The 27,856-nt window shown below is 43.0% G+C and overlaps 1 protein-coding gene across 1 annotated transcript; it reads right to left on the bottom strand.

Annotated features, from left to right (window-relative positions):
• Window positions 1-899: 899 nt before the first annotated feature.
• CXCL17 (C-X-C motif chemokine ligand 17) lies at window positions 900-14,139 on the bottom strand. Its single transcript, XM_043598820.1, has 4 exons — window positions 13,743-14,139; window positions 5,426-5,506; window positions 4,709-4,810; window positions 900-1,351 (listed from the first exon to the last, which is right to left on the bottom strand). The coding sequence occupies exons 1-4, from the start codon at window positions 13,819-13,821 to the stop codon at window positions 1,254-1,256; spliced, it is 360 nt and encodes a 119-aa protein (XP_043454755.1). The 5' UTR covers window positions 13,822-14,139; the 3' UTR covers window positions 900-1,253.
• Between the last annotated feature and the right edge of the window lie 13,717 nt (window positions 14,140-27,856).

Here is a 27,856-nt window from a genome sequence, read left to right on the forward strand (position 1 = left end):
TGGTTGCCTTTTAGTTTTGTTGATTGTTTCCTTTGCTGTGCAGAAGCTTTTTATCTTCATGAGGTCCCAATAGTTCATTTTTGCTTTTAATTCCCTTGCCTTTGGGGATGTGTCAAGTAAGAAATTGCTACGGCTGAGGTCAGAGAGGTCTTTTCCTGTTTTCTCCTCTAGGGTTTTGATGGTTTCCTGTCTCACATTCAGGTCCTTTATCCATTTTGAGTTTATTTTTTTGAATGGTGTGAGAAAGTGGTCTAGTTTCAGCCTTCTGCATGTTGCTGTCCAGTTCTCCCAGCACCATTTGTTAAAGAGACTGTCTTTTTTCCATTGGATATTCTTTCCTGCTTTGTCAAAGATTAGTTGGCCATACTTTTGTGGGTCTAGTTCTGGGGTTTCTATTCTATTCCATTGGTCTATGTGTCTGTTTTTGTGCCAATACCATGCTGTCTTGATGATTACAGCTTTGTAGTAGATCCTGCCTTTTTTTAAAGTGTTTATTTATATTTGAGAGAGAGCTAGAGAGCAAGCAGGGGAGGGGCAGAGAGGGAGGGAGACACAGAATCCCAAGCAGGCTCCACACTGTCAGCGCAGAGCCCGATGTGGGGCTTAAACTCACAAACTGTGAGATCATGACCTGAGCTGAAATCAAGAGTCGGACCCTTAGCTGACAGAGTCACCCAGGTGCCCTGCTATACCTGCTTTCTTGGCCCCACCTAGCTCTTACCCCAAAAAGGTTTGTTGAATGAGTGAAAAAATAAAAAGTTGGGCAGTGGAGAGGAAGAGAGTAAGACTGGTGGTGGGGAGAAGTGTGTGTAGAATGTGGGTAGAGTTTGCAGTAGACAGGCTAAAATGGGGGATTGAATGAGCTGCCAGACCCCATTTGAAAGAAATGATTTGACTTATTGCATTTAAAAATATTTATTGGCTTCTGTTTGCTACTTGCCTGGTTATGTTTAGGGTCATTTGGGACCAGCTAAGAAACTGAGGTTTCCAGGTTTCTTTCAGGTAATTAAGGTTAAGCCCAGGGAATAGGTGTGCGTTGGGCGGGGCGGGGCGGGGCGGGGATCAGTAGGGTACAGGAAAAGACTAAGAAGAGAAGAGGGCACTAGAGAGAACAGTAATCTTGGGGAAAATGCTTTGTGAAAACAAGAGTGGGGACAAGGAGGCAGAGCTGCAAGTGGGAGAACATCGTCTAGGTGCACTCACTGCCTTCTGGACTGAGACAGTTGCATTGGGAGAGTGGGCCCTCAGGGCTCCTATAAAGGCAGAGCAAAGCTTTCCAGCTGACATCGTGTGAGAAATTGCTGGCAGGCTCTGGAGTGCTTGTTTGGTTTCCTGTGGTGCCTTTGGTGCCCTAGGGTTAAAACAAAGACTAATGTTAAAAACATTTAAAAAATTTAGTTTTTTTCTCAAAAATTTTTAATGTTTGTTTAATTTTGAGAGAGAGAGAGAGAGAGAGAGAGAGAGAGAGAGACAGAGCATGAGTGGGGAAGGGACAGAGAGAGAGGGAGACACAGAGTCTGAAGCAGGCTCCAGGTTCTGAGTTGTCAGCACAGAGCCTGATGTGGGGCTTGAACTCACGAACTGTGAGATCATGACCTGAACCTAAGCTGAATGCTTAACCGACTGAGCCACCCAAGTGCCCCTTAAAAATTTAATTTTGATGAATGATTTTAAAATGATATAAAATGGAAAATGATAATCCAATGGAAAACATTAAAATTGAAAATAAAAAATATATATCCTTCAGTCCCCATTCCCCAGAGCTAACTATTGTTAATAGTTGGCTATATAGCCTTCCATATCTTTTTGTATGTAAACATAGTAGTTTACTTTAAAAAACAAAAAGGAGGGGCGCCTGGGTGGCTCAGTAGGTTAAGCCCCTTGTCTGGCTCTGTGCTGACCATGCCCCGAGACTACTTGGGATTCTCTGTTTCCCTCTCTCTCTCTCTCTCTCTCATGCATGCGCGGGCTCTCTCTCTCTCAAAAATAAATAAAACATTAAAAACAAAACAAAAACCAAACAAATGAGAAAAACCCAAAAATGAGATTAGGCTATACATATTGCTTTGCTCTGCACCTTTAACAAATCATATGTTATTGCAAAATATTATATATACATATCAATACAAATCCATAAAAACTTGCATGTGCAGTTTATTGTTTAAAATTTCTTTGATTTTTCTTTTTTTAAAATTTTTATTTATTTTGAGAGAGAGAAATAGAGAGCAAGTATGGGAGGGGCAGAGAGAGTGGGAGACAGAATCCCAAGAAGGCTCCATGCTATTAGTGTAAGCCTGATGTGGGGCTCAAACCCATGAATGGTGAGATCATGACCTGAGCCCAAGTCAAGAGTCAGACACTTAACCAACTGAGCTACCCAGGTGCCCCATATGTGCAGTTTAATTAATAGTTCTAAAGCAGATATCCATGAAACTGCTATCTAGGCCTAAGAAATAGAGTAGAAATAGAATATTGCCAGCAATACCCCTCCTTTTCTGATCTCTATCCTCCTTTTCCCCCTCACAGAGGTAATCCTGACTTTTATAGTAAACACTTTCTTTTTTGTTTTACTGCCTAATTATGTATTCCTAAATAATTCAGTTTAATTTTGCCTATTTTTTTAAACATTTTTTAAAAATTTATTTTTGAGAGACAGAGAGAGACAGAGCGTGAGCAGGGGAGGGGCAGAAAGAGAGGGAGACACAGAATCTGAAGCAGGCTCCAGGCTCTGAGCTGTCAGCACAGAGCCTGACGCGGGGCTTGAACCCATGAATCATGAGATCATGACCTGAGTTGAAGTCTTGTGTCTTTTTAAAAAATTTTTCACTCAATGTTGTATTTGTAAGATTCATTTACATTGTTATGTGTTCATTTTCACTGATATATGATATTTGAATATACCACCATTTATTTGTTGGTCAGTTTCTTTTTTTTTTTTAAGTAGGCTTCATACCCGGTGTGGCGCCCAACGCAGGATTGAACTCAAAACCTTGAGATCAAGACCTGAGCTCAGATCAAGAGTCGGAAGCTTAACCAACTGAGCCACCCAGATGCCCCCATTGGTTAGTTTTTGGTTTGGGGTAGTTATGAACAATGCTACTATGAAATTCTTGTACATATATCCTGGTGTATATAAGAATACATTCCTTTTGGGGCGCCTGGGTGGCTCAGTCGGTTAAGTATCTGACTTCGGCTCAGGTCATGATCTCACAGTTTGTGGGTTCGAGCCCCACATCGGGCTCTGTGCTGACAGCTCAGAGCCTGGAGCCTGTTGGATTCTGTGTCTCATTCTCTCTCTGCCCCTCCCCCACTTGTGCTCTCTTTCTGTCTCTCAAAAATAAATAAATGTAAAAAAAAATTGAAAAAAAAAAGAGTACCTTCCTTTTGAGCATATACCGAGGAGTGGAATTTATTGGTCAAAGAACTTAAACTTTAGTAGATAACTGCCAGCACTTTTTCAAAGTGATTTATCAATTAATTATTCCCATCAGCAGGATATGAGAATTTCTCTGTCCTACTCTTTGCCAATACTTGGTATTGTAGGACTTTAAAATTTTTGCCAATCTGATGATGTATAGTGACATCTCTTTGGTTTTAATTTGCATTTTTCCAGTTACCAGATTTCCCTGTCTCTGAAATGCCTATTCAAATATTTTGCCTATTTTTCTGTAGTGTTGCCTGACTTCCTTTCCTTGGTCTGTCAGAATTCTTTATATATTCTGCATATTAATCCCTTTGTCAGTTTTATATGCTGCAGATACTGTCTACTTTTAGATTGTCATTTCATTCTTTTGATGACCAGAATTTCTTAATTTCAGTGAAATCATATTTATTGATCCTTTCTTTTATGGCTTATCCTTTCATACCCCAAGATCATGAATATATTCTCTCATATTCCCTTGTAAATTTGCTACTCAAATTTATATCTTTAATGTACTTAAAACTTATTTTCGTGAAGCATTTGAAGTAGGGAATATCTCTTTTTCACTTTATATATATTGTGGTTATCTTTCTGATCAACACATAACAATTTAACTCATTATTTTTGACAACTACTGAATTGCCCAGTTTTCTTTTGATGAATATTTTTTATTTCCATCAGTTTGTCAATACAAATACTGCTCTAATTAATATTGTGTGTATATCTTTGAGTATCCATGCTAGTATTCTATGCTGGAGATTTCTTGAAGTGAGATTACTGGGTTACAAGGTACACACATTTCAATTTTTGGTAGATACTACCAAGTTGTATTTGACTTCTACCTGCAGTGATAAGGATGCTGATTTCTCTCATTCTTAATAATATCATAATACTAATCAGTTTAATTCGCTAATTTACTTTTAATATGACATTTAAAAACTGCTCAAGGGAGGAATCAAGTTCTGTTTGACACTGACACTGGTGTCATCTTCAGAGATCAGTGATCAATGGCCAGGTCTCCAATAGCCCTGTCTCCTTCCACTTTGATAGGCAGTGGGCTTCCAAAATGTAAGAATTTGTTTGAAACTTTCTAGTATTAGGAAAATTGTATCCTGCTTTCCTTCCTCTTCCTATTTCCCCACGAGTTGACATTGAGTAGAAAGGACTGAGAGGTGTGATTATCTTGGTCTTCATTTCACTTCTCTTGTCTGTTCTCAACCCCTGCTTCGGCTCTAGTTGATTCCACAGTGACCCTCGTTTAAGGAAGGTCATTCTTTTGAAACTTACTGGTTTTCTTCACACTGCCCTTGAAATGGTCACAGGGACACTGCTTCTTTGGCAGCCCGGGCACTGTCATGAGTTTTCTTTTAGGAGCTCTCAGGAACCAGTCTGAAATAACAGGGTTGCTGCTTAGACGGGAAGATTAATGTGTTTCAGAGTAGGGAGTAGGGCAGGGCTTTACTTGCCATCTTTCTTGCCTTCCAGTTTATCACACTGCAGTGGGAGCAGGGAAAAGAGTCAACACAGAACAGTAGAGATACCCATTTATGTGAACACCAGGATTTCTGACTTGTTTTGCCTGACCTGTATTGGCAAGAATTTGATGGCAGGTTTGGAGGAGGCATCAGGATATCATTAAGGAGACCAAAAAGTGAAGAAAAGATCTAGGTGTCTGCCTTGGCCAAGCATTTTGCCTAATTTCAGTCTTATTTATGAATATAACAAGGTTGAAAACAAGATCCAGGAAATTTTTGGAAGGCAGCCCTGGGTTCTTGGGGAAAAGTGTAAGGGGGAAGTGGCAGCCAGAGATTCAGCCAGCTCCCCCTGGACCTTGGGGGTTCAGCTCTTGCCTGAGACTCAAGAAGACAAGAGTTGGTGCTGCATGCGGTGGGCTGGTGGATAGGGCAGTGGGTGAAGTCATCCTAGAAGATATCTGCATTGGCGTCAGGGGGACTCAGGGGAGAGCTGGATTGTGACCTGTGTACTGCTATTGTTGATACTGACCTTTGCACTCACATTCTTGGCTGCCTTCTTGGAGCCACCTCCTAGGAGCCTGGCGTTGGTCCCGATGGCCTCTGGCGACCCCTGGTGGAAGGAAACTGGTCACTTCCAGGCACTGGAAAGGGAAGGGGCCAACAGAAATGCTCCCCCAGCATTGTGCTACCTAGTGGAGTTTTTCCCTTCCGTTTTAGTCAGGGATCCTAGGGTACTTCGAGAGACGACTATTTTAAATGGATAAGGAAATGAGGTTTAAAATCTGGAAAGCGGGGCGCCTGGGTGGCTTGGTCGGTTAAGCGTCCGACTTCGGCTCAGGTCATGATCTCACGGTCCGTGAGTTTGAGCCCCGCGTTGGGCTCTGTGCTGACAGCTCAGAGCCTGGAGCCTGTTTCCGATTCTGTGTCTCCCTCTCTCTCTGCCCCTCCCCTGTTCATGTTCTGTCTCTCTCTGTCTCAAAAATAAATAAACGTTAAAAAAAAATTAAAACAATAAAATAAAATCTGGAAAGCTTAGCTGGAGGTAGGTGGAAAAAGAATGGCTCCTGGATGGAAAAAAGGACAAAAGGTGGGCGTTTAATCAAGACCTGACAATATACTCCCCACCCCAACATGCATTAAAATTCTCATGACTTAAGGAATGAGAACAAAGAGCAGATTATTATATAAACTAGTTGGGATCTTCACCTGACCTTTAAGTTCCCTGTATTTGAATCCATAATCCCAGTTCAGCTATAAGAGGATGGTATTTACCTTTGTGCCTCTGGAACAAATCCATTACTCTTTTGGCCTCTAGTCAAGTTTGTCTTATCACCTGATGCTGTCTTATTCCAATTTTGTGATACTTAAAATATTTTTATGACTATCAAGGATGGTGGATTGTAGACTTGAGATTCTGGAGCTAGAACTGGGCCCGGATGATGCTTGTCTGTACAGTAGTTTCTGATATTTCCTGTAAGAATTAATTATGCCTTCCCATGGTTCCCCATTGTATCTGCATGCAGCTCTCTTAATGCACAGTTATACAATATAGTTTGTTGTTTGATATCTGTTGTGGACTGAATCGTGTCCACACACCCCCACCCAATTCATGTTGAAGCCCTAACCCCTGGTACATACCTCAGTATGACTGTATTTGAAGATAGGGTCTTTAGAGATGATTGAGTTAAAATGAGGTCATTAGGATGGGACATAATTCAGTCCGACTGGAGTCCTTACAAGAAGAAGAGATTTGGGCAAAGAGACACCAGAGATATATGTGCACAGAGGAAAGATCATGTGAGGGTATAGCAAGAGGGTGGCCATCTGTGAGCAAGAAGAAAGGCCTCAGAAGAAACTAAACTTGTTGACATCTTGATCTTGGACTTCTGGTCTCCAGAACTGTGAGGAAATAAATTTCTGTTGTTTAAGCCACCCATTCTGTGCCATTTTGTTATGGTTGCCCTAGCAAACTAAAAATCTTTCTCCGACACCAGACTCTGAACCAGTGGCTCAGTAGTCATTCAGCTACATACAGCTGACAGATGGTAGGCACTTGGTAAATGTTAATGAGTGAATGAACGAGTTGTCTAGAGAGGGCCCTCAGAGATCATCTGGTTCAATCCAGGTCTCTTTCCCAGACTTGTGCCCTTTCTGCCACACAGATGGAAGGTGTTGCATCATTTCCCCAAGTGCTAGTTTTCAAATGTTCTCATGTTCTGTTTTGAGTGCTGTTAAAATAATTTAGACAAGCAAATATAGCCCCTGCCATCTAAACTTTTCTAATATTTTACTCTCATGTGACCTTTACTTGTAGTTGCAGAGGAAAGCCACAGAATATTAGAGTCAGAAGGAATTCTGGAGATTATTTAGTTAGATCCCTTTATTGAGAAGTGTTTCTACCCTAAATGTAATATACCTATTTTAGAGATGATTTGGAAAAATCTTTACTTTTATCATCTGGGTGTATTTTGGTGTGTTTCCTACATATGATTTTCTTTATACAGTGATAACCATAGTATGTGAACACTTTTTTTTTTTTTGGTTCATCTTATAAGCATGTTGCTATGTCATCTCCATAATGGACATTTTTATTCACTTTTTAAAAAAGTAGTCTCTACACCCAATGTGGGGCTCGAACTCGTGACCCCGAGATCAGGAGTCACATGCTCCACTGACTGAGCCATCCAGGCACCCCCATAACAGACACTTAAAAATTTTTTTTTAATGTTTATTTATTTTTGAGAGAGAGAGAGAGAGAGAGAGACAGAGTGCGAGCAGGGGAGGAACAGAGAGAGGGAGACACAGAATCCGAAGCAGGTTCCAGGCTCCCAGCTGTCACCACAGAGCCCAATGCAGGGCTCGAACCCATGAACTGTGAGATCATGACCTGAGCCAAAGTCAGATGCTTAACCAACTGAGCCACCCAGGGGTCCCCATAACAGACATTTTTAATGGCTGCATAACATTCCCAACTAGTGTGTGTGCTCCAAATTACTTAACTGTTTGTCCGTTGCTGAATATTCAGATTGTTTATTTTTGGATATTGATAAATTCTTTCTGTTTGTTACTGTTTTCCAAATGTTAGATTATTGTCTTGGGCAAGATTTCCCAAAGTGGAATTACTGGGTCAAGAGTTAAGAACAGTTTTATGTTGCCTGATATTATTACTAAGTTGCTTTTAAAAGGGTTTCATGAATTAACTAAATCACTGTCTGCCTTTTTTTTTTTCAGATGAGAAAACTGAGGTCCAGAGAGAGCAAATGGAATGCCCAGGTTCACAAAGGTAATGGGGATACATCTGAAGCTAAAACCCAGGTCCAAGTTTCTTTGTCTGTTGTTCTTTCTGCAGCCTTTAGAATCCTAATTCACGGTGTGACTTAAAATGAAGCTGCATGTTACTGTAGTATTATGTCTCCCAAACCTCAGACATTTCTGGATCACCTTTATAATTTTTGCTGTAGCTTGTACCACCTCTACTATTATTTGCCTCATACTTTTTCTTTAAGTACATTTAATTTACAAAACAGCTTCATCCTATGCAGTATTATCTGTGAGGTTATGGGTTTGTTACATAAGTAGATTTTTTTCTAACATGCATTAACATAAACGTGTAACTATTAAAGTAAAAGCTAATTTATGCCCTACCTAAAATCAATTTTGGGAAATACTGATATAGTTGAATAAGCATCAATTTTACATGATCTGGGATCAACAACTTTCTCTGTCACTTAGCTTCTTTGATCTTTGGTTCTCTGGCTTGTAAAATGAGGATCATAGTATCCATCTTGCAGAGTTAGGAATAAATGAGCTACTAGTGGTGCCCGATGCCCAGTGCCCAAGTAGGTGTTCAGTATATGACGATTATTGTGGTGGTTATTATTGTGGACTTCTATCACTCAGTTCCAAAGAGAGTGTCTATGCTAGAATGTTAGGTTTGTTGTTTTCTGGTGACCTGTATGTGAAAAGAAATTACTTAGTACACTTGTTAGGACTTGTGGTAGATCTGTCATTATTTTGACTTCCCAGTTCCACTACATATTAGCTTTATTATTTTGGATAAATTGCATAACTCCTATGTCCCATTTACCTAATTTGTAAAACAGGATTAATAATAGTCCATTTGTGTGTGTATGCATGCATCTGTTTCCTAGCTTTGTCCACTAGAGGGCCTAGAAGCACTCGCACCTAGTAGCCATGGGCAATACTTTAGTACTCATGGTTTGTGAGGACCATTCTCCAATGAAAGGAACCAGGGCTCCTTGGAGAAATGGCTGATTCCAAGGCGGGCCAGGGAAGTACAAGATAAGCCTGGAACATCTTGTGGTATCAGAAAGTCCAGAACTGCTAAAAAATGATATGTCAAAACGACACAGAAGCCTGCTTGAAGGAGGTCTCAATGGTCAATTTTGAGACAATATGAACAACACAATAAATAATGGTAGCAATGGGTTATAATCCATAAATGTCCATGAGTCTTTACTCATATAAATAAATAATTCAAGGGGTGCCTGGGTGGCTCAGTCAGTTAAGCCTCTGACTTGGCTCATGTCATGATCTCATGGTTAGTGAGTTCGAGCCTTGCATTGGGCTCTCAGCTGTCAGCACAGAGCCCACTTTGGATCCTCTGTCTCCCTCTGTCTCGCCCCTCCCCCACTGTCTCTCAAAAATGTATAAACATTAAAAAATAAATTAAAAATTCAATAAATAAATGGGAGAGAAGGAACAGCTTTTTTTTTTTTTTTAAGTTTATTTATTTTGAGAGAGAGAGAGGGACAGAATCTCAAGCAGGGAGAGAATCTCAACGGTACATGGGGATCGAGCCCCGAGCTGAGACCAAGAGTCAGACGCTCAACTGACTGAACCACCCAGGTGCCTGGAGCAGCTTTTTCTTATAGTAGAATTCCGGTTAATAAATGTGGAAGGAATGATGGAAATAGGAAATCATCATTTGGCTAATACCATACTAACACTTGTTGAAGGTGGGTGGGAATCCTCAATGGGTTTTAAAAATTAATGGGCAAAAGTATGATGAGAAGAAACAGGCTATTTGCATAGTCTTAAAGTATCTCTCCACAAGATACTTATTAATTACAGTGGGAAAACCAGTAACTTTACACTAGAGAAACCTGGCAGACACCACCTTAACCAAATGTTCAAAATTAACATCAGTAGTTGGGAATTCAGTATTACGGGCCGTCTGCTGTGATGCATGGAGAAGGCACACATTACTTTTGTGGTATTCTTGCCAGAAATGCATAATCTGAATTTAATCAAGAAGAAACATCAAGCAAACCCAACTTGAAGGACTTTCTACAAAATAACTGACCAGTACTCTTTAAAACTATCAAAATCATGAAAGACAAGGAAGGCTGAGAAACTACCGTAGTTTGGGGAAATCAAAGGAGATGTGATAACTTTATTTAGTGTAGCATCCTGGATTGGACCAAAAAGAGACATTAATGGGATGATTAGCAAAATCTAAATATTAGTACATTAGTTAATAGTATTATATCAATGCCTATTTCCTGGTTTTGATCATCATATTATGGTGTTGTAAGATGTTATTTGAAAAAAACTGGATGGAGCATATATTGGAACTCTCATTATTTTTATCTATTTTTTTAAGTCTGAAAAATGAAACATTAATTAAAAAATATATTAGATTTCTGTGAGGACACAATGAGGCAATGTGTGTGAAGTGTTTAAATATTACCTGCCACATAGGATTGCTTAATACATTTCGGCTATTATTGTAGGTAATTTTATAGTTAATAATGATATTATGAGTAATTAATCTATTATTATAAGTGATTTGTTTCCTAACATTTTCATATATTCTTATCTGTTCTCCTCCCTTTCTGTGAAAAACACACTGTACATGTATGTGGTTATTTTGAGATAAAGTAAGATCAGATTTTATTTTGAGAATTTTTTTGGCAGGGGAAGGTGGGGGGGGGTGTCATTTCTTCTAGCCAGACTTGGGTGCTGCAAAACTCCTTGGCAGGGGTACATGAATTTGAGCCGGATGTGTCTGTAATAGCGCCACCTCGTGGCACATAAAGCTTTCTCCAAATTCATTGCCATTGTTCTTTAGGAGCTACTGTAGGAATTTTACTCAGTCCATTTATTGAATCCTTGCTAGGTACACATTACAGATAATATTCACAACAATGATATATTCTAAGTAGCATTTTACTCCTTTTAAGATGATAAAACAGGCTCCAGAAAGCGAAGCAGCTTGTCTAGGGTTCAAAATAAGTGGTGGAGCCAGGATTCAGGTCTAGGTTCTCTGGGCTTCAAGGCTGAGTTTACAGGTCCAGGTAAGTCTGAACGCGTAGCCAGGTTTGAGAACTATTGCTATAGAGCAACTATTGCTGAGAGCAGCACTCTCAGCTGGGGAGTGGTTTTCCCCTCCAGGGGACAATCGGCAATGTCTGGAGTTAACTCTGGCTGTCTTAATTGGGGACAGAGGTGAAGAGGCTGCTATTGTCATATAGTTGGTAGAGACCACACAGATGCTACCCGAACATCTTACAATGCACAGAATACATTCTACACCCTACAACACAAAATAACACCCTGCCCTAAAGCGCTGTCCAGCCCCAAATGTCAACAGAACTGCTATCAAATCCAGGTGTAGAGTCTTTAAAGGGCAACACTTTGAACTTAGAAACCTGAGCATTTTATTCTTTTTTTCTTTTTATGTTTTATTTATTTAAGTAATCTCTATACCCAACGTGGGGTTTAAGCTCATGACCTCGAGATCAAGAGTTGCATGCTCCTGTGACCGAGACAGCTAGGTGCCCCATGAGCATTTTATTCTTTCACTTAGCAAATATTTACTAAATATTATGCTGGATAGTGTGACGGATATGGAGACAATATACCAGATTGTGCCACCAAAGAGGTTACAGTCTAGAAGGGCAGGGGGGTGAAGGTAGGAAAGGCACAGCAACACCTTCGGTATAAGACGGTATGTGGCAAGTGCAAAGAGAGAGTCAAGTTTAGGCCAGGCACATTCACAGGACAGAGGGCTCACATCTGGTCTTGAGAGGAATCAGGGAGGCCGTGAGGAGGAGGTGGATTCTGAGCTGAGAGAATGAACAAAGCCAAACTAGTAGGAAGGCATAAGAGCTGTTCAGGGAACAGCCAACAGTCTAGTTTAGGTGGAGCCTAGAGCACTTGTTAGTGAGTGGAGGGGTGGATTGGGAAAGGCAGGTTGTGGTTAGAGCTTTGAATCAAGGCTGAGGACTCTAACCTTGGTGTCTGTTGCAATGATGGAAAAGCCTTCCCTTCCAGACTGGTGGTCTAGACCTTGATGCTATTGGCCCAGCACCTTCCAGAGAGCTCTCTCTACAAGGGAGGGGAAGTTTGAAATTGGGGTGGACTGAGGTGAACTTCTTATTTTAAGGACCAAGTTGATGATAAGTATGCAGCAAAGCTATCTTTCTCAAAGTAGCCTTCGGGGAGATGGTTCTCTCGAGTAGAAACATATATGGGATGAGCTTTCTTCTGCACAGTTGTTCTGCTAAGGGCTAGGCACTTGAGATGTAGTGAAAGCTGGAGCCTATTTGGAGCCCTTAACCTAAGACCTGCTTCCCAAGAGATGAGCTTAGTATGGCTAAAACTTCCAATGTGAATGCTGTCTGGTAATATGATTTTTCTAGTTTATTACTTTATCATTAAATAGCGTTAAAAATTGTTGGTGGCATATCTGGTGCACTATAAAAGAATATAAGCAAGGACTTCTCTCTTCCTCAAATGTACAGTTGCCTTCAACACCTTTACTCCACCATCACCAAGACTGGCTCTTCTGGAAAGGGATTAGAGGGAGAAGTCAAGGGAGCAAATCTTTTAATTTTTTTTAAATGTTTATTTTTTGAGAGAGAGAGAGAGAGACAGAGACAGAGCATGAGCAGGGGAGGGGCAGAGAGAGAGGGAGACACAGAATCGAAAGCAGGCTCCAGGCTCTGAGCTGTCAGCACAGAGCCTGACGCGGAACTCACAAGCTGTGAGATCATGACCTGAGCCGAAGTCAGATGCCCAACCGAGTTACTCAGACACCCCTCTTTTAATTTTTTTATGTTTATTTTTAAATTTTTTATTAAAAAAGTTTTTTTTAATGTTTATTTTTGACAGAGAGAGAGAGACAGAGCATGAGAGGGGGAGGGGGAGACAGAGAGGAGACACAGAATCCAAAGCAGGCTCCAGGCTCTGAGCTGTCAGCACAGAGCCCATTGCGGGGCTTGAACTCATGAGCCGTGAGATCATGACCTGGGCTAAAGTCAGATGCTTAACCGACTGAGCCACCCAGGTGTCCCAGGGAGCAAATCTTTATTGAGCCAACATGTATATATTTTGCTAGCTACAGTTCAGACATTTTGATACTCACTCTCTCATTTCACTATCACAACACTCTTTGGATGTAAGTATAGTTTTTTCCTTTTTGTAGATGAGGAGGCTAACTTGCCCCAAATCCCTATGGCTGGAAGGGGCTACATTTTTTTTTTAATTTTTTTAATGTTTATTTATTTTTGAGAGACAGAGAGAGGGAGAGAGTGTGAGCAGAGGAGGGGCAGATAGAGAGGGAGACACAGAATCCAAAGCAGGCTCCAGGCTCCGAGCTATTAGCACAGAGCCCGATGTGGGGCTCGAACTCACGAACCGTGAGATCATGACCTGAGCCGAAGTCGGGTGCTTAACTGACTGAGCCACCCAGGTGCCCCTGGAAGGGGCTACATTTTAATGCATGTTTTGTTTTGGTTTTTTGGCCACATTTTCTTCTCTATTTTGCCACATCCCCCCCCCCCCCCCGTTTCCCCTTTATAGAAAATTAATCTTATTACCTGGATTTCGGCTGCTAGACACCATAGGCATCAGCATTAGTGGCAGCAACAGAAGGAGGGAAGAGATTAGAATTCTCATTGCGATTGTTGGTGCTGCTGTAAGGTCGCCTGAAGAAAGTGTGGAAGGTTCCCAGTTGGAGGCTCCCGGACTTCTTAGGATGGCGGTCTGGGCTTTAATCCCTGGCCAGTGTTCCCATTAGAGGGTGAGAACACCTAAGTGACGCTGACCTTGTTGGGTAACAGGTTTACAGGAATCTGGGAGGAAAAACTGGGCAAACAAAAGAAATGAAGCATTCTTAAGAACACAAGAAGGTGACTGATAACTTGGCCACAATACTGGTTCCCTTCCCTCCTCCTTCCCGCCTCCCTACCCCCTAGTATGTTATGATTTCTTCCCCAGGTCTTTTTGTTCTTTGAATTTCCTTATATCTTTCGGCAGTGCTTTCTAGCTTACTATCTGCCAGGAAAGCGAATACTAAGGGTTGCCAGAAAAGAGGATGACATGGTCTGTTTCCCCTCTGTCCCCCGGGCCTCCGGCCTTGGCACAGTACACACAACAGTAGTGTTGCTCGAGAAGTTGTCTGTCTTTACTGTGTTTGCAATTCCCTCCCATGTCTGTGGCCACAGAAGTAAGGTGGGAAGTAGAGGTGACTAGAGACGAGGTTATTTCTCCCCTGCTCAAAACATTGGCCCTGAAGCAGTGGTCAAACTCGGCCTCCTTGAAGTTTATCAGGAAGGTGGCTGTGGCTTAGTTGTTGCAGCCTGAAGTATAGGGAACTGTGTTGGTGGAAGATCCCCAGGGCTTCAGGTCCAAGAGGGTTTGAGAAACGGGAACCACAGGAGGGAAGGAGCCCTTAAAGGGTGTTTGCCCAGGCCCTTAGGGTTCTTGACTCCAGACCTTGTTTGGAAACAGCCCAAGGAGGGAAGAAAGTAATACTACTTAGAGTAACCATTCGTTACGGAACATCAGCACTTACTAAACTTGACTCCTTTCAGAGACGTTAGGAAATGTGCTCAAAGAAAGAGGAGAGGCTGGGCTTGAATGCTGGGTCATATTTGTGAGGGCTGTGGGGAAGATTAACAAGGAAGTCCTCTCTGGCACCCCCCAGGCAGGAGTGAGAAAACTTGGCATGATTTTGTTTTACCTAAGAGGAGGGAAGAGGCAAGGCATGAGTCAAACCCTTTTTGATTTCTGTATGATCATTCTTACCCTCTCAATTTTCATATTATCACTGCTTATCGACATGTTGGAGAGCTGATTGTAGACTTTGCTACTACAAAGTTTATAAAGCACCTGCCTGGAGCCAGGCACAACAGGGATTGTCCTCCAGTTGAAGGCTTGGGCTTGGTCTGAGCTTGGTCAGATATGAAGCACTGTTGTGGTTTCCCTGGAAAAAAGGTTTTTTTTTTGAGAGACAGTGAGTGCACCCATGACTGGGGAAGAGGCAGAGGGGGAGGGAGAGAGAGAAACTTAAGCAGACTCCATGTCCAGTGGGGAGCTGGAGAAGGATGAGCTCATGACCTGAGCTGAAATTGAGAGCCGGACACTTAACTGACTGAGCCACCCAGGCGCCTTTCTCTGGAAAATTCTAACAATGGTCTCTGTCCTCAGGATGCTCAAATCTAACTAGCGAAATGACATATATTCATAAAACCTAGAGGTGGGAGTGGAACCAAATTTCAGAAGTGACAGGAGTTCACTGTGGGCTCAGTGTCACTCGGGGACTCTGGGTAGGTGGGGCTTGGGGGACGGGGTTCTCGCAGGTGGGGTGGGATTTGGATTGGTGGAGGGCCAAGAGGAGGGCAGTGCAGAGAAGGAGCATGGAGCTAATTGGACAGGGATCATTGAGGGCAGGGGTTATTATGTTCATTTTTTTGTTCTAGAACTTATGTAGGGCCTGACACTTTGGGCCTATGTTTGTTGAATCAATGTTGAATTCAGTGATATTCTTGTAACACTTTAACTAGGACTGGCATGGTAGGAAGCATGTGAAAGTGCAGTCCATTACCAGAAAGAAAATTTCACTTATGAATGGTCACGCACTACAAGGGACCTTGTGGGGGTACTTTCCTTTGCCTGTAGATTTGTCCACCAGTCCACTCTCAGGCTGCTGGGGAATGAGTGAAGCTCCTCCTCAGCTCTTCCTCTAGGTCCCCTCTGTCCTGGCTCCCTGTCATTCCCTCTGTCTGATTTTCCCCTCCAAGGACTTGGGGTGTGGTGTCGGGTCCTGTGTACCATGGAGGGGGCTTTGGGTCCGTCAGGTCCATTGATATAAAACACACCCAAGACAAACAGATTGTTTCTTGTTCATTTTAGCAACCAGTTAGAGCCCATCTCGAGAACATTATTTGTGTTAACACAGTGTCTCTAACTTACAAAGCTCCCCTTTCAGGAAGAAGGTGAGGGGAAAGTGGGGAGAAAATACCATTCTGTCACTATTTGGTTTACCTACTCCACAGTATACTTAGTAGACATTCAGAATCATTTGTTGATTGATTCCATGATTCATGCTGCTGTAATAATCGTCTATTCATTCATATATTCAGTAGACATTTGAGCACCTAATGTGTGTCCAGTGTTTGCTAGGTGGTGACTACTGAGAAGAAAGTGTAAAACTGTCTCTGTGGGGCTCTCACTAGATCTAGAGACCCACGGGGAGCTAACCCAACTGCTCCAGTTCAGAGAGGAAATTAAGGCCCAGGGAAGTTATATGATTTGTACAACATCATGTAGTCAGTTAGCTGCAAAGCCACAGGACTAACACTCAGATTTCTCGACCTCCTTGAATTTCTGTCTGTGTGCAGCTGTGGTCAACTGTAACAGGAGAGAGTGGACATTTAGAAAGAGCCCGCAGATGCCTTGGATTAACCAGAAGGAAATGCCTGGCCCAACCATGACCATATGGGACCATCTGGGACATTTGCATTATTACTCTTTTTCTTTCACTTTGAGTTTGAAATGAAGAAAACTGAGCCCAGAAACCAAGAGTGGAAGATTTTCACAGGGGGTTACTGAGATGGTCCCCAAAAGTCTTTGTTTACCTCTATTGAGGTATTTCCTGCTGAACTGTGGTGGTCTGGTTTTTTTTAACATCCAAATATTTATTTATTTATTTATTTATTTATTTATTTATTTATTATTTAATTTTTTTAATGTTTATTTTTGAGAGACAGAGACATGGCACGAGTGGAGTGGGGCAGAGAAAGAGGGAGACACAGAATCCCAAGCAGGCTCCAGGCTCTGAACTGTCAGCACAGAGCCCGTGCAGGGCTCAAACTCACGAGCTGTGCGATCATGACCTGCGCTGAAGTCGGACACTCAGCTGACTGAGCCACCCAGGCGCCCAATTATTATTATTACTATTATTATTTAAATGTTTATTTTATTTGAGAGAATGAGAGCATGTGCAAGTGGGGGAGGGGTACAGAGAGAGGGGGGCGGGAGAGAATCCCAAGCAGGCTCCATACTGTCAGCACAGAGCCCTATGAAGGGCTCGATCTCACAAACAGTGAGATCCTGACCTGAACTGAAGTCAAGAGTTGGATGCTTAACTGACTGAGCCACCCAGGTGCCCAGATTTTATTATTATTATTAGTAGTAGTAGTAATAGTAGTATTATTTGGAGAGAGCAGGAGAGAGAGGGGCAGAGGGAGAGAGAGAGACTCTCAGGCTCTCTCCACTCTCAGCATGGAGCCTCATGTGGGGCTCAACCCCATGACCTTGGGATCATGACCTGAGCCAAAAGCAAGTCAGACGCTCAACTGACTGAGCCACTCAGGCACCCCGATGGTTTGGCTTTGAATTGGGTTGTCTCCATAACCCAGAGCTCAGTGAGGGCAGGGACCAGGTCTGGTTCATCTTCGTGTCTCTAGTGGATAGTACATAGCAGGCTCTAATAAATACTTCTTTTTAAAAAATTTTTTAATGTTTTATTTATTTTTGAGAAAGAGAGAGAGGGAAAGAGCCAGTGAGCAAGCAGGTGAGGGGCAGAGAGAGAGGGAGACACAGAATCCCAAGCAGGCTCCAGGCTCTGAACTGTCAGCACAGAGCCTGACACGGGGCTCAAACTCACAAACTGTGAGATCATGACCTGAGCCGAAGTCGAACACTTAACCGACTGAGCCACCCAGGTGCCTCTAATAAATATTTCTTAAAAAATAAAACTGAGTAAAATGTATACACCAACAAAGTTGTGGGGTAACTGAGCAGCTGCACAAGTAGGAAAAACCAGTGTCGTCAAATCAACTGATGTAGTACATGGCTTTCTAACACAGGTCTAGTGCCCAGAATGGGGAAGTGGGTGGTCCTGTGGCTCTGCTGCTCTGGTTAGAACGCTCCTGTGCTGGACACACTTCCCCTGTGCTGGATACTACTTCCTTTGCCCGTTGGAAAGGGGCAGGAGAGTGTACGGACTTCAGAATCATCATTTGGGAAAGGTCTGTCATGTGAAAGGTATTTAATGTATTTCAGTGCCTACAGAGAGTAGGATTCAGATTGGTGAGTGTCCATCAGACGCATTTGGCTCAGGATGAGAAAGCTATCACAGCAAAGTGAATTTCCTTGGAAAATTATAAGTTTACTGGCAGAGTTCAGGCAGTAAATGTCTGAAATGTGTCTGAAAATGTGTCATAGTGATTTTTTTTTTTTTTTTTTTTTTTTTTAAGATTACAAGGACAGAGCTTGGCTTGGAACCCAGTTTCCCCACTAATACATTTTATTAGGTGTTACAAAAACTACCCTTTGAAATGCGACATTACTGTATGATGCAGGCTGACCTCTTTCTGATAGTTCCTTCCAGTCATTGTGAGTGGTTGTGATTCTCTTATCTAATCTGTGACTTGGACTTCACCCTGTCTGCCAACTCTCACCCCCTTGCCTGGCAAGAAGGTAGGACTAAGTGCACTTACTGGTTATGGCCACAAGATGGCAGCGCTGCCTCACTGGTGTTGCCTAAGAACTCTCAGGCTCAGGCAAGTGTGTGTGTGTGTGTGTGTGTGTGTGTGTGTGTGTGTGTGTAGTGGCGGCAGCGTTAGAATTAGGAAACAATAAAGTGAAAAAATCAGTTAGACAGAAATGAAGTAAATAGGTAATTTTTTTCATGTCAAGTGAGAGAAACCATTGCGTTTTAGAACTGGAACACACTTTAGAGAATTGTCTCAAACTTTAATTTGCTTACAGATCACCTTGTTTAAATACAGGTCTGATTCCTCTGGTGGGGCCTGAGATTTCTCTCTCTCTCTTTCTCTCTCTCTCTCTTCGAGATTCTGCATTTCTTCTTTTTTTTTTATAAAAAAAATTTTTTTAATGTTTATTTATTTTTGAGACAGAGAGAGACAGAGTATGAACGGGGGAGGGTCAGAGAGAGAGGGAGACACAGAATCTGAAGCAGGCTTCAGGCTCTGAGCTGTCAGCACAGAGCCCGATGCGGGGCTCGAACCCACGGACCATGAGATCATGACCTGAGCTGAAGTTGGACGCTTAACCGACTGAGCCACCCAGGCGCCCCGAGATTCTGCATTTCTAATAAACTTTTGGATGATGCATTGCTACTAGTTGGTGGACCACACTTTGAGTAGCAAAGCTTTAGAGGTCATTTAAGGGATTAGTTCTCACTTCACCTGATTTCTGGTTGAGAAGAAACTGAAGTCCAGAGAGAGTGCGTGACTTGCCTAATGAAGTCATGACTTTATCGCATAACTTTTTACATTTAAACCCAAGCTTCTGACGCTTAGTTCAGTTCTCACTCCTCTGTATCTCAGGGCCCTCTTTGCTGTTGTTAGTGGCATCTCTTTGGTGTAAGAACCCAGAACCCCTATTTTCACCACTATCCCCTTCAGTCTTTGCTCAAGGCACCGCTTTGGATTACTCTCTTACTCAAAATCTTTAGTGGCTCTTGTGTAACTACAAGATCAAATTCATATGTCTCTTGTCTAGTTTTCATGGCTCTACAACATTATGGTCCCATCTTAGCAAGCTTACCTAACTTCCCTATTTCTTAATCTCATTTTTCCACCATAGTTCTCCTCGCTCCTTCCTGTTCCCAAAACATACTATGTTCAGTCTTCTCTCAGTGGTGGTGGAATTGGCTTGGGCTTCGGAGTTAGACATACCTGCTTGCTAATCCCAGATCCACCACTGACCTTGGCGAGTTACTTTACCTTTCTGAGGCTCAGCATCCTCTGAAATAAATGGTGGGAGGTTGGGAGCGATAAATAAAATAACATGCAAACCCGCTCTCATTCCAGAAAGCCCCCTCGAAATTAGCATCTTCAGTAGTGCCTGACACCTGGTTCCCCATGCTTGCATGTCTCCCTGTCTCTGTTTCCCTAAGACTTGACCATTCAGAGGCCTAACCTGAATCCTGCCTCTTTTGTGGAAGGAACCTTTCTCAGCCATTCCTGACCTAGTTGTCCCACCCTTCTATAAATTATTTCACCATTTAATTATGTGCCAGCCTCTCAGTGAGATCCCATAGAAAGACTTGAGGGATACCTGGTTTTGTAGCAGTTGAGGGATAATTGAGTTAAATCTTTTTGTAGCGCTCCCTGAGTGTTAGAGCTAGTCCTCCCTGAGTGTTAGAGGTATCCTCTCTTCTGTCACTTATTGCCTAGCAGCAGCTCCTCCTGCAGCCCCAGATCCTGGTAGTTTGTGAATACTTTAGGGATAATTCTCATTGGGGTCCTTCCTGACCCTCTATTTGGGTTAAATTTGTGTTTCTCTTTGCATGTTATCAGATGGCCCCTCCAAGGGAGGGTTGATGAAATCTCTTTATGGAAACCTCAAGATAATAACGCTAAGGAAGTTGAGCACAATATCATTGCTTCAACAGCCTGGTGACAGGAGCTTTGTACACTTTCCTATTTCACGAAATTTACAACAGGGTCCTTACTTGCTTCAGAAGAGATTAAGGACAAAGACCAAGTGGGGAGGGCAAGGTTGTTTAAGGGAGATCATGCACCTGTCACTTAGATTCTGTGAATAATCCATTCAACTGTACCCGGAAGTGCTCAACTTTCATGTGTGGTCGTATATTTATATTACATGATTTATAGTTTCCTCCCTCAGTGACAGTTATGAACTCATGTCAGGCTCAAGACAGTAAAATTATATGGTGCCTTTATAGGGCACATATAAAGGGCTGGACACTTTACTTAGCATCCTGACTTTTTTGTTGTTGTTGTTAATGTGTACTTATTTATTTTTGAGAGAAGTGCAGGGGAGGAGCAGAGAGAGAGAGGGAGAGAGAGAGAGTCCCAATCTGTCAGTGGAGACAGAGCCCGATGCGGGGCTCCACCCATGAATTGTGAGATCATGATCTGAGTTAAAATCAAGAGTTGGATGCTCAACTGACTGAGCCACCCAGGTGCTCCCCACCTTCTTTTTTTTTTTAATTAGAGACCAGTCTACTCACCCATCACTTTCTCAATCAGGGGATTTTCTGGCCTTTCCTTTCTCCTACCATGAGTCCATGCCAAAGTCCAAATATATTTATCTGTGCCTGGAATTGGCTGTTCTTTTAACAAGAGAGGCCTGAGGAATGGCTTCCTTACTGATTTCCGGTATTCTAATCTTCATTGTTTAAACTGGTGGTTTCCAGCCCTCATCGCTGGTTAAAATCACATGAAGGGCATTTAAAACCTACCAATGTCTATGACTTATCCCCACAGAGTCTGGTTTGATTGGTCTGTGGTATGGCCCAGACATTTGTAGTTTTTAAAATCTCCCAAGTAAAAGTTATTTTACAGAGAAACCTTAGCCAGATGTTCGAAGCATCACCAGTAATGCGAGAGATGTCAATATCATGGGCCTGATACGATTGACAGAGAAGGCACAGGACCGCTTCTGTGGTATTCTTGCTAAAAGTACATAGCCTAAGTTTAATCATGAGGCTATGTTAAAGAAGCCCAAACTGAGGGTCATTTCACAGAATAATTGGCAAAAGCTCTTAAAAATGTTAAGTTAATGAAGACAAAAGAAATTCTCAGGAATTGACCCAGATTAAAGGAGACTAAGGAAAAAAAAATGCCAAATACAATGTTTGATCCTAGATCAGTTCCTAGTCCAGAAAAAAGGGCCTTAGTGGAAAGGCTGATGGAATTTGAGCAAGATCTGTAAATAAGTTCATTGTGTTGTGTCAATGATAATTTGTTGATTTTGGTAATTGTTCTGTGCTTATCTACAACATTTATATTTGGGGGAGTTGAGTGAAGGGTATGAGGGAACTTTGACTGTTTTTGGAACAGTTTTGAAGGTCTGAAAGTATGTTAAAATGAAAAGTTAAAGAAAGAAAACTTCTAGGGAAGTAATGAGTCGCCAGAGTTGAGAACCATCTCCCTAAGTCATCTTGCCTCCCGTCTTGCCTGCAAGAATCTTCTTTCTGGCAATGCTATTTTGTGATGTTGCTGACTTTCTTTCTTTTCTTTTTTTTTTAATGTTTATTTATTTTTGAGACAGAGAGAGACAGAGTATGAACGGGGAGGGTCAGAGAGAGAGGGAGACACAGAATCCAAAGCAGGCTCCAGGCTCTAAGCTGTCAGCACAGAGCCTGACGTGGGGCTCGAACTCACGGACCGTGATATCATGACCCGAGCCGAAGGCGGACGCTTAACCGACTGAGCCACCCAGGTGCCCCTGTGATGTTGCTGACTTTCTTAAAGCTTCCCAGTTACTCCTGTCATCTGTAGGATAAGTTCAGATTCCTTAGAGTGCCATTCAGAGCCCCTGTAGCATGGCCCCAATCTGCTACCTTGTTCAACTGCAGTTTACTTTCTTGTGTCTGAATTTATCCTAATTCTTTCCCTTATTCCTATAGTGCCCTTGCCTTCCTGCTCAGCCTCCTGAATTATTGTTCAATCCTAAAGCCCATCTCAGACCCTGTCTCTTCACTGAAGCCCTTTGTGAATATCTCTGCTAGAAGCAGTCATCTTTCCTTTCTTTGAGTTCTAGTAGGTAGGATGGTGTGGAGTGAAGTCATGAGATTTCAGAAATATGAGTCTGAGTCTTGGTTCCATTTTTTTTTTTTCTAAACCAGTTCTTGGAGAGGAGACAAGTTAATTGACTTCTTGCAGTTTTGGTTTCTCATTTGCAAAAAAAGGGATATAGCACTTACTTCAAAGGGCAATTCTGAGTATTGGATGAGGTATAAACATAAAGGTCCCCAGGTTCCTTCCTCCCTTGGTGTGTAGCTCAGCAATCCTCAAAGGGATTTTGAGTGCAAAGGCTCTAGTCAAAATGTTCTGTTGGGCCTTTAAAACATATTTGCATCTGGTCATCACTAAGATGATAGACACTCCTGAGCTGAATTGAGTGCTTGGGTCTTTAAGATTCAACGGAGATTTGTTTTTCCTGGAACCCAACTCAGTGAACAAGTGACCTTTGGGTAGAGGAATGTAACCCAACCAAGGGAGAAGGGAGGGACAATGGGTTTCTAAATGGGAGATTGCTGTGATGCCTCCCACACCCACCCCTCTGCTCTCAGTCAGACAGCACTGGGCAAGTATGACTCTACTAAACTCCTTAAACCTCCAGTCCTGCCAAGCAGCCCTTATTAATCCATTCCGTGCCCAAGTGCTGTATACAGAGGTGTCAGGTCCCCTGTTCAGTGAATGGTTTCCTTCCTTTTCTGCCCTCTCCACCCACACAGCTCAGTGCTGGGTGCTGTGGTTTGACCTCACTCCCAGGTCTCTAGTACTGGTCTGAGACAAGCCCAGGAGGGGCAGGCCGAGAAGGAAGTCAGATGCCAACAGGCACGGAAAGAGACAGGTGGGGCTGCCATTGTTCAAAGGCCACAAATTCTGGGTGTGTTTTATGACTGTTTCTGCATTTGGACTCTCCTCCCCTTCATGACCACTCTAAGAGCTCTCCCAGCCTCCTGCTTCTCATTACATCTTCTTTCCCTATTGCACCACTTTTGTGGCCAGAGAAAAGCTATGCAAATGGTTGACAATTCAGTAAGAACGACTTGTCATGGGGGCCAGGAACCTGACTCTGTTTCTTCCCCAAAGAGATTGAAGTGCATAAAAGCATGCTTTTATGGGATGTGCATTGCAAGGGTGGTGTGAGGGAATATGTGCATAAGTGAAGGGCAAGACAGAAAACAAAATACTGACTGTTGAATCCTGCAAATGGGGTGGGGGAGCAAAAATCATTCTGGAAGGTAGATTTCATTCAGGAGACCTCGAAATCTTCAGGTGTTCTCTTCCCAGATTAAATTATTAACATTTATTTGGGTGGGAGGTGAGGGTAAAATATGAGTTGTGGGATGTTGGATAAATTACTTAATTTCTCTGTCTCAGTTTTTTTTTTTTTAACCTGTTAAAACATGAGATTTTTTGTGAAGACTGTGGCTACGTAACAACCCTCAGGATGAGTGTTGAGTGTGTATGAGCCATTACAATTATGGGATTAGGCAAAGGTGCCACCCTGGTCACCTGGGTGGGGAGGCACTTTTTAGCCAGCGTCCTGGAAGGCCAGCTGGAGATGAAAATGATAGGAGAAAGTCAACTTCCGGGAGTGGAAGGGTTGGGTCACAATAACTCATGAACAACATTCTGGAAAATGTCTTAATCCGATGGAAGATCCCCAGAGGGTGTGTGGCTTCTGTCACAGTTATTGTCCCTGGGGGTCTGGGAATGTTTCCTAGGGTTCAGTGGTCTTTCTGTAAGCTGAGCCTAGAAGGGGGCTTTAGGGGACATCTTGCAAACAGCATTCATTCTGCCAGAGGAATTCCCTGCTGTGGCTGGGCCTCGCGCCTGTCTCTGCACTGTCTCCTTTAGAAGGAGTTAGGAGAAAGACTGAAGAAGGATGAAATAAGGAATTGAATGTATAGATTAACAGGGGAGAATTGGGACTGTCATGTGAAAGTTATGAGGAATTCTGTGTAAGTTTTATGTGAACATAAAAAGACTTAAAATTTTTTTTTAACGTTTATTTATTTTTGAGAGAGAGAGAGAGAGAGACAGAGCATGAAGAGGAGGGGGAGACACAGAATCCGAAGCAGGCTCCAGACTCTGAGCTATCAGCATAGAGCACGGTGCAGGGCTTGAACTCACAAATTGCAAGATCATGACCTGAGCCACTTAACCAACTGAGCCACCCAGGTGCCCCAAACATGGACTTTTAAAAAGCCCAGACCTGTCCTTGAGTAGATATCAGATGATGAGGGACCATAAGGCAAGCTGAGGGCCAAGCACAATCTAGCACAACCACCTCCCCCACACCCCCACCAAGGTGGGATATGTGTGATATTCCTCAGGCACTCCTGGCTGCCCAAGAACAAAGGAAATGACAGAAAACAAATGGTTAAACTGATAGTCTCCATCAGTTTACAAATATCTCATCAATAGCCTAATCAGGAACTCCCTACCATCTTTTTTTTTTTTAATTTTTCTTTTACATTTGTTTGTTTATTTATTTATTTATTTATTTATTTATTTATTTTATTTTATTTATTTAAAAAAAATTTTTTTTTCAACGTTTATTTTTTATTTTTGGGACAGAGAGAGACAGAGCATGAATGGGGGAGGGGCAGAGAGAGAGGGAGACACAGAATTGGAAATAGGCTCCAGGCTCCGAGCCATCAGCCCAGAGCCCGACGTGGGGCTCGAACTCACGGACCGCGAGATCATGATCTGGCTGAAGTCGGACGCTTAACCGACTGCGCCACCCAGGCGCCCCTGTTTATTTATTTTTGAGAGACAGAGAGAGACAGAGCACAAGCAGGGGATGGGCAGAGAGAGAAGGGGACACAGAATCTGAAGCAGGCTCCAGGCGCTGAGCTGTCAGCACAGAGCCCGATGCGGGGCTCGAACTCACAAACCTCGAGATCATGACCTGAGCCAAAGTCAGATGCTCAACCGACTGAGCCACCCAGGCACCCCAGGAACTCCCTACTGTCTTAATGATAATGCTTTGCTAGAGGGAAAAACAACCTTCGCTTGACAATAGTTAAGCCTCCAATAATCTGTAAATTCTCTTTAGCTTATGGAAAGCCCTTTAAGAAACTTCCTCTTGACTTTACCTCCCCCAAACTCCACACTATGTATGTAAGCGGCCACTCTCTACAACCCCAGTGCAGCTCTTCCTGCCCATGGGTCCTGTCTCTGTGCTTTAATAAAATCACATTTTTGCACCTAAGACGTTTTCAAGAATTCTTTCTTGGCCTTTGGCTCTGAACCCCACCGTCACCTCAAAACCCCATCATCAGATACCAAGAAGCACTGAAGCAGAATCACAAGAAGTGGGTAGTGTGGCCTTCTTTGCTAAATGATGAGAAAGGAGACAAAGGGGGAGACAGTGGGGTGGTGAAGGCAAGGATGAAAGGGATGGTTACGGTGGGCTCATCACATTCCAGACACTGTTTAGCCTACATTTTCACTGTCTTTTCCTAATGTACTGCGAGTTATCCTTGTGCTACGGATGAGGAACAAAAGAGGGTAAGGGTGGCGAAGTGACTGGTCCAGGGTCATCCAGCCAGTTAACGACAGACTGGTGTGTTTTCCCCTGAAAGCTTGGGCTCCTGCCTGTGTGTCAGAAGAAAAGTGAAAGAGATGGAAGGCAAAGCAAATTTCTACATAGAGTTTAGAGAAGGTAAATGTGGTATGCAGAGTAATGGCCTCCGCCAAGTGTCCCCATTTGAACCCCTGGATGCTGTGGGAGTTACTTAATTTGGCAAAAGGGACTTTGCAGATGTGATGAAGGTCTTGGGACGGCAAGAGTATCCTGGGTTATCCTGGTGGGCCATGTGCAGTCAACAGGGTCCTTGTCAGTGAGAAAAGGAAGCAGGAGAGCCAGTGTTAGAGACCTGCAGCAAGAATGTGAACGAGTCCACCTGTCTTTGCTGGCTTTGAGGGCCAGGGGTGGTGGTGGTGTATGAACCAAGGAATGCGGGCAGCCCCTAGAAATGGGATCAGGTGGAGAAGCAGATCCGCCTCTTGAACCTCCAGAAGGATTACCAGCCTGCCAACACCTGGATTTTATTCCAGTGGGACCTGGGACTTTTGGACTTCTGACCTCCAGAACTGTAAGAACTGGAAAAAGAAAGTATTTGGTCTTTGCATTCTGGAAAGTTATAGCCTGTCACCTGGAAGAAAAGACCAGAAGAAATATGCTGAAATGTTAAACAATGATAAGTCTACATTACACATGGGGAATGTTTTTCTCTTCTATGCTTAGTTTTCAAAAATAAAAACATTAAGTTACAAATACAGGTAAGTTCAATGTGCGTGGGAGCACAGAGAGGGAAGCATTCATCTGCCTGTGGGAGCCCCTTCAAGGTTTGTGAGAGAGCACACCATTTGAGTTTGCTGAGTGCACGGGCAGGAGAAGGAAGGTGTTACAGGCAGAGGAACAGCAGGTGCAAGGGTAGGAAGGGAGAAACAGTAGATGCCCCTCACCCCAACCCTCCCGGTCTGGAAATGGTGACTTTGTGTTGAGGATAAGCATGAGACTTTGTACTTCAATCTAAATGGTCTGTCATCTCAATGGATCAAACCCAAAGGAAGGAATCTCTAGGCATCAAGGAATATGGTCAGGGACCTCTCATGGGGCAAACTGACATTCCAGCCGCTCGGAATTGTATCAAGTAGCTTTGGACTTGTTGTAGGGGAAGAACATGCTCATGAAATGTTTGTTGTTTAAGGCTCAGGCTTTTCTGCTCTTTGCCTCCTCCTGTTTCTTGCAGTACCAGGGTGGGGAGGGGCTCCCTGTCCTGATACATCCCCTGTATTTTTCAGGAAGGGTTTGTTTCCTTTGTTGAGGGGTGAATGTGTAGCTCTGAGTTTTTTTTTTTTTTTTTTTTTTTTTTTATTGTTTTTTGTTTCTTTCACCAGCAATTAGGGAAATGGTAGAGCGGCTCCTTTCTCTACCAACAGTCTCATAATGGAGCCATCTAAATCTCATATTGATGCCTCCACCCCCTAGGGAGCCACGCCTTTTCCTGGTCCCCCTAGATCCTGGGGGACTCAGAGGCCTTGCAGAGCTCTCTGTGAGGGAAAACAAACAAACAAACAAAAACCAGGAGTGAGTAAGAACTGTTGCAATTGCCTTTGTTTTCTTCTCCCTTCCCTTTCTCCACCCTGATATTTGAGGGCCAAGTCCTCATCTCTGGCCACAA

This window comes from Prionailurus bengalensis, chromosome E2 (genome assembly GCF_016509475.1).
Source record: "Prionailurus bengalensis isolate Pbe53 chromosome E2, Fcat_Pben_1.1_paternal_pri, whole genome shotgun sequence".
NCBI classification, from domain to species: domain Eukaryota; kingdom Metazoa; phylum Chordata; class Mammalia; order Carnivora; family Felidae; genus Prionailurus; species Prionailurus bengalensis.

Excerpts from the sequence above, each read along its gene's own strand:
- CXCL17 (XM_043598820.1), bottom strand. The coding sequence starts at position 13,821 with ATGAGAATTCTAATCTCTTCCCTCCTTCTGTTGCTGCCACTAATGCTG. Across the intron at positions 5,507-13,742 it reads GTCTAGCAGCCGAAATCCAG|GGGTCGCCAGAGGCCATCGG; the intron begins GTAATAAGATTA and ends TCCTTCCACCAG. Across the intron at positions 4,811-5,425 it reads CCAAGAATGTGAGTGCAAAG|ACTGGTTCCTGAGAGCTCCT; the intron begins GTCAGTATCAAC and ends CTGTTATTTCAG.